The sequence below is a fragment of the Acyrthosiphon pisum genome, chromosome X (assembly GCF_005508785.2).
Source record: "Acyrthosiphon pisum isolate AL4f chromosome X, pea_aphid_22Mar2018_4r6ur, whole genome shotgun sequence".
Classification (NCBI taxonomy): domain Eukaryota; kingdom Metazoa; phylum Arthropoda; class Insecta; order Hemiptera; family Aphididae; genus Acyrthosiphon; species Acyrthosiphon pisum.
Window position 1 is genome coordinate 45,330,904 of NC_042493.1, and position 7,296 is coordinate 45,338,199.

At 29.3% G+C, this 7,296-nt stretch overlaps 1 protein-coding gene across 1 annotated transcript; it reads left to right on the top strand.

Annotated features, from left to right (window-relative positions):
- Nucleotides 1–184: 184 nt before the first annotated feature.
- On the top strand, nt 185–3,523 carry LOC100575871 (peroxidase-like). The gene is made up of 9 exons (XM_003241445.4): nt 185–383; nt 448–674; nt 746–901; nt 974–1,167; nt 1,252–1,814; nt 2,493–2,646; nt 2,780–2,956; nt 3,031–3,220; nt 3,291–3,523. Exons 1-9 carry the CDS (start codon nt 205–207, stop codon nt 3,479–3,481), a joined length of 2,031 nt encoding a protein of 676 aa, XP_003241493.3. The 5' UTR covers nt 185–204; the 3' UTR covers nt 3,482–3,523.
- Nucleotides 3,524–7,296: the final 3,773 nt, after the last annotated feature.

Genomic DNA, 7,296 nt, shown 5'->3' on the forward strand with positions numbered 1-7,296 from the left:
CCATCGTGTACAGATGTCGAGCTGAGTCTCTTTAAAGGTATGAATAATAACTAGACCTTTAGTTTTGATTATTTTTCATTCAACATGGTAACAATGATTAAATGGTCTGTGATGATTAGATGGTTTGATGATAAATAAATCCGACTGGTACTACATCTAAAAACCAAAGAAATAGATCATCATATTCAAAAAGCTGTCTACTATATGGAACAACTTTATACGTATGAATATAATGATAATTCTAAGTTAAATATGGATATTGGAAGCCCGGAGTATGGACTATTGATCGAATCTCAGCTTTCCGAAGAACATTATTCATTATATAGGCATGCTCAAACTATTTCTGAATTTTCCACCTCTATTACCCATATGGAATGTCAAGTGTATATACAAAAATATATTTAATAATATGCATAAATTTAACGACCATTTAAATTATCTTGATAGTGTTGGAGCACAATGTGCCATAGACTTATCGAAAGTGAAACTACACAAGACATCTTTGGGTAAAATTTGTTTATCCATGTATTACAATAAAACTGCATGCATCGGAATGAACATAAAGTATCGTACTCCTGACGGTTCTTGTAACAACTTGAAACGTTGGTACTCGGGAAAAGCAACCACAGCTTATAAACGTTTGCTGTTTAATAACTATGAGGATAGTTTTTATGGTAATTATTATAATATTATAATTTACCTTTGTGCGTATTTAATGATGTGGTTTTATTTACCTTTCATACAGAAATTAATTTTTCGAATTCCTTAACCAGTCCTAGAAATCTGAGCGTTGAATTTGTCAAAGACGAGCACTCACAAGATGACTTCAAAACGATGGCAATGGCGTACTGGACAATTTTTATAGGCCATGATCTTTCTCACACGGCAATGTCTATATTGAGTAGGATTAACACATAACCATATATATTGATTGATCGTAATTAATGCATGCAAATTAATATTAAATCCTTAGTGAAACGTAATAAATCGGTGAGCTGTTGTTCACATGGCCGGAACGAGCTCTCTCCTTCGCACACGCATGAGTTGTGCATGCAAGTGAAGATGTCGGGTGAAGATCCATTTTTCAGAAACAATATTCGTTGTATGAACTACGTGCGTTCGGTGCCAGCATTGAGTTCCGATTGTACTTTTGGACCCAAGGAACAAGTAAGAGCCATATAAGATAATTCCAAAACCATAAACTTATATTTATGGTGGTTATGATGATTAAAATTACGTAAATATTTACAGATGAATCAAGCTACTCATTATTTAGATGGGTCGATGATATACGGTTCGTCAGCGAAACGGACGTGGTCGTTGAGGACCAACTCGGGCGGCCAACTATTGACAAGCGTGGGCTTCGATATCGAGAGCCAAAGCGACCCGGTACAGTCGCAGTATATGCCGCTGGAAGACACCGAATCGAACGCCTGTCAGTATGGCAGTGGTACTTGTTATAGGGCAGGTGACATCCGGGCAAACGCGCTTCCCCAACTGACGGTCATGCACACATTGTGGATGAGGGAACACAACCGGTTGGCCAAACTACTGTCACACGTCAACCCGCACTGGGACGACGAACGAATTTTTCAGGAGGCCAGGAAAATCGTCACAGCATCCATACAACACATCACTTACGCTGAGTGGCTGCCAGCGCTGCTCGGGGAAAACTACACCAAGCGGAACGGTCTTGAACCGTCGACAAAAGGCTACAGTAACGCGTACAACGAGACCACCGACCCGAGCGTCAGCAACAGCTTTGCAACCGCAGTATTACCGTTCGCTAATTCCATGATTAGCGACACCATAAGGTTCGTGCAAACCTGATATAATTACATTTTTATTATGATCGTGTATTTGTAGTTTATGTCTGGTTGATGGTTTGATAAATAACTATGAACAAGTCTTAAATTTAAATTTAATAGATATAAAAAATAACTGTGACGGTTTTAATTGAACAAGTTTAGTTATTTAATAGATATATAAAATAACTGTGACGGTATTAAATATTTAGGTTTTCATATTAAACCATATAAGATATAAAATGTTTAGATGTTTTACTTACAATTTTTCATTTGTAAAATATATAAAAATTGTTTATAACATTGGATCATTCAACTGATGTTTGACTACATTTTAACATTTTATATTATATTATAATGTTTCATTAATTTATTCATAATTGTATTATCTATCCTAGCAATCACAGTTAAACGATTAGTGAAGGACATATGTCTTATGTATTATATCACATATGATTTATCAACAAATCGGAACAAACCAATGAATTTGTTACCCCCTTAAATACAATTATATTGACGACTGTCTACATTGTAAACTCAACAGTATATGTGCCCACCTCAAAATTGATAATGTACACAACAATATAAAATTAATATGTCGAAAGCTGTGCTTCTGTTTGTAAAGAGAATCATCACATTTAGCCTACTTATATTTATTAATTTTTATTTACCTACGTTTTTGTTTAGTTTATATACGGAAGGCCGAGTGATCAACGCAAATCTTTCGCTGAAGGAACATTACAACCGACCAACTGGTTTACTATTAAATTACATGGATCAGCTTGTCAGAGGGTTATCTACGCAGAATACACAAAAAATCGATATGCTATTTACTCAAACGGTAGGTTTTTGAAATACAATCAATATAACGCAATGACATTCTTACAACTCATAGATGACGATGAAATAATCCATTTAACAGACTGTATTAAACGTTTATATATTTTAACATTAGTGATTTAAATGTTTTTCAGCTTACAAATTACTTAAACAGTGTTCATCCAAACAACTTGTTCGGAATGGACGTTGTCAGCTTGGATATACAACGAAGCCGCGATCATGGTATACCAAGCTACACAGAATTTAGAAAATATTGTCGACTAAAAGCTATAAGAAGTGTAAAAGATTTATCCCGGATCATGGTTGAAGGGGTAAGTTTAAAAATATTTGCAATATTAAATAATTATATAGTGATTTTTTTATTTCTGTATATTACAATATTTAGTCAACTGATAGACTATTGAAACAATACAATCATTGGAGAGATATAGATCTATTTGTAGGTTTATTGTTTGAGAAACACGAAGACGACTCAATGGTTGGCCCAACGATGAGATGTATCATTAGAGAACAGTTTATAAGAACTAAAATAGCAGATAGATATTTTTACGATTTACCAAATATATTCAATGAATGTTAGTATATTATCTGAAATAATTTTTATAAATGATCTTGATTTTAACTATAATTTTATAATATTTTAAGATCAACTGACAGAAATCAGAAAAGTGACGCTTGCCAGAATCTTTTGTGATAACAGCAATAATGTCACAATGATGCAGAAAAAAGTATTTTTGATACCTGAAATGGCTGATTTGCACTTCTGTAGTTCCCAATTAATTCCAAAAATCAACATCAATCACTGGTCAGAAATGGTCGATACATTTCAAAAATAACCTCGTATAAATCATTGATGTATTTATTTATAATGTATTATTGTCGAATAACAATAATAACAGTTTTTTTAAATTTAATTATCAGCCATTATCTATCCTTTTTTCATTTTACCTATGTGTAATGTTTTTAATAAATATTCTTAAAATTAATTATGAGTCTATATTTAATTTTTAATAAATTACAGTCTTGATTTTATAAAATACATTTTGAAATGTTTATATAATTTGTAAGTACAATAAATATTTTTAATTTCATCATTAATATTTATATTTTTAAATGATACGCGATAATATTTTTAAATATTAAATGATAGGCGCGTGACGTCACAAGATCACACTTTAATACAGAAATGGCCGAAGCAGTCTTGGTTATTCTTTATATTTTTTGTTATATTCAACAAATATTAAAAATTAAGGCAATTTAAATGTACGTAATATATTTTTATTACCTATATTAACATATTGCGTAATTACAAAATAACAGGCCCCAGTGAGAGAACTTGTGTGATAGCCTAGTTGTGCTAAATTATATTTTAAGTTCATAAATAATGTACTTATATTAATGTATAAAAAAAAACTCGGAAAACCTCAATCAAACATAAAATATTTTTTTTAAACAAACATTTTTATATTTCATTTAATTAATTTAATGATACATTAATAATAATATCGCATAGCTATAGTTTCCGATACTTAAAACCAATTGTATATAATATATATATGTATATATATATATATATATGAAACACTCATCTATTTTCTTTGTTGAAGTTTATTTTTTGAGGTTGAGTATTATAGTTTACAATAAAAAATATACCTACCTTCTACCTATTATATAAATTCTCAATATATTTTATTTTACACAATTAAAATAAAAATAGAAAATATATTAACCAATAAAAACAATAAGCATGGTGATACCTACTTATTTTTTATGAATACAGATACTTTAAGGAAGTATTTAAAATAATTGATCCAAATACTTTTTTCAAAAGTATTGAATATACGTATTTTATTACCTACTTTATACTTAAAAAGTATTTCAATACTTTTTACTCAATACTTTATTTGACTAACTCTGAGGTATATGATAAATTATTTAAATTACTACTCAAAATTATACTGTACCTACATGAATATCAATGTTATTTCAAAATTAATTTCCATTTTAATCTTAAAGTACCCTTCATACATCTGCTTTCTAATCAAATAAAACTTATTTAATATCTAGGTAATTTGTCTAGATAATAATATGAATCAAAACCATTTTTGCATAGATAGGTAGATATTTTTTTTTCTAATTTTAATATTTCATTGTAAAATATGCTCAGATACAATTTGAAACAATAAATTTCTATTGTTAATGTGTTATTACTTATTTTTTAGCTCCAGATATTCGTTAAGGGGCCTCCATTAGGGTTGCCCTTAGCTTACTCTTGTAAATTCTTTTTTTAATCGTACAGTTTACGGCACCACATATATTACCACATATATTGGGCTATAACTTTTTTTTTCAACCAAAAACTTTTAAACAATAAATATCGTGTCTGAAATTATATGAGGTTCTCAAAAATGTAATTTTATACATTATACATTGTTTATTGCTGAGATAATTACAATTTCAAAATACAATAATATTACATACATACAAAATAATTTAAAATTACATTTTCTGATAAAAATATGTTTTAAATAATTTGAGTTTGATAATACGTTACAGACTTGTAGCTAAATATACAGTAAACACATCTAAATAAATATATCATTAAAATATTTAAATTATTTTTCTTAAAAAATACACTTTAAATCAGGTACTTATTACAGAAAAAGATGTAAAAAAATGATAAAACCGAAATGAAAAGACTTTTAGAGTTTTTAAAAAACAATTTAAATAATGCTCCTAGATAATAATAATAATAAACCTAGAAACCATTATAAAGAATTACTAGAATAATTGGCAATAATTTTTCTTGGTGAAAAACCAAAAACTCCAACGTTTTTCCATGTACCAGGTGCCATTTATCATGCAAGGTGGATGGCTAAGGCAATTTATTGTATAAAAATGTATTTATTTAGAAATGAATTTAACATGAATTGGGCATCAACAAAAAATGGGATGGTGCCGTCAAAAAAATTTAAACATCTATTTTTAAGGGCCACCCTTGGCCTCCATACTACAGGATTCTAAGGAACATTTTATAGGCAACTTATACATTCGGCAATCAGCCTTGTCGTTGTATTAGTCATAAATTATCGTAAGTTGTAGTAACCCGTATAAAACAATATTTCACTCACCACTCCCCACCCAACCATCCCGTAATATTAGACGTCGGTCACAGCAATCATGTGGTGCCTTCTTGAAAGAAGTCAGGATTTACGTTTATTGTTTGCGTCCGTTTATAATAATAATAATATCAATACATTTCTGCGTAAAAAAAAAATATATCAGTCACTGATCATACGGGAACGTCTTATTATTGAAGTGTCTTTATAATATTATTATTATAAACTACGCGCTAAAGGTATTCTATTAATTAATGTACGAATTGTTTCGCTAAATAAAAATATAGGTATTGTATATTGACAACGCGGCCAAGTACATAAAATATAGCAAAATAAATACAAATCATTGATATACTTATGTAAAACGAAATTAATGATAGTGTAATCAAGATTGTTAATATTTTTCATCTGGCTTTGAACCAATAAATTAGGAGCTTATGGTGTGTAGAAAATATAAATATAAACTTCAGTCAACATTTCATGTATCTACGGTCATTTATTTTAGAGTTACAATTACAACAAAAACCAAAATCGATTTTGTTGTTGGGTAAAAAAGCTTAAAAATTTAATACGAGCCTCCTGATATATTGGAACAATAGCAGTTGGAAAATGTTAAAAATACAGTCACCATTTTTTTACAAGCATTTAGAGTTCGAATTTTGACAAAATGTCACGAAAATGTGCAAATTATTGTGTATTATAAATTCGTAAAAATTTTATTTTTAAACCTAAGATTTGAAAATGGTAATACAAGCTTCCTCATAAGTTCGTGTTATTAAAAAAAAAAATTTCAACAAGATAGTCAAATTAAATTTTTATGAGAGTTTGAAATTCATATTTTTACAACATTGGATATTCACTCGATTTTTGTAATATTATAATATCATTGTATTCAAATGTAACACAATCAATTACAGTGACTCACATGTAGCCTACTGTACAGCAGAGCGACACCCACTTGAACACCTTTATTTTTGTTTTTTTTAAGCTTCTAAAAGGTTACCAAAGTACCCTCCAAAGTAACAACTAGATACACTTTTTATCAGATTTTTACGTATTTTAATGATTTAATGATGTAGGTAATTTAAATGTTAGAATTTTCCAAAATTATTTTACAGTGTATGTATTATTATGCTACAACTTACAATATCAACACTATAAAAAAAATACTTACTGAGTTTTATCTACATTTGGTTGGTCCGCGGTGTGGCGGTTTCTAATTGGAATTATAAATACTCTGTGTTTTTTTCTTTTGGATGGTGGATTTTTGATTTTGCTACATATTTTGGACTCATTTTAAAATTATAGTTTAATATATTATAAAGACTACCTTAATGGTTTTAAAAACCGAACTTGAGTGGGTCGTTGTCGACAGTCGAATATTCAATAGCAGAGGATAATAATTTAGAAAAACAATTAAACCTACCCACTACCTAGGTATATCCAATAAACATTATAACTAAATATAAATATAATATGGTTTTACTATTACATGTGTTGCAATAGCCAAGGTTTGGACCACACAAGAATAT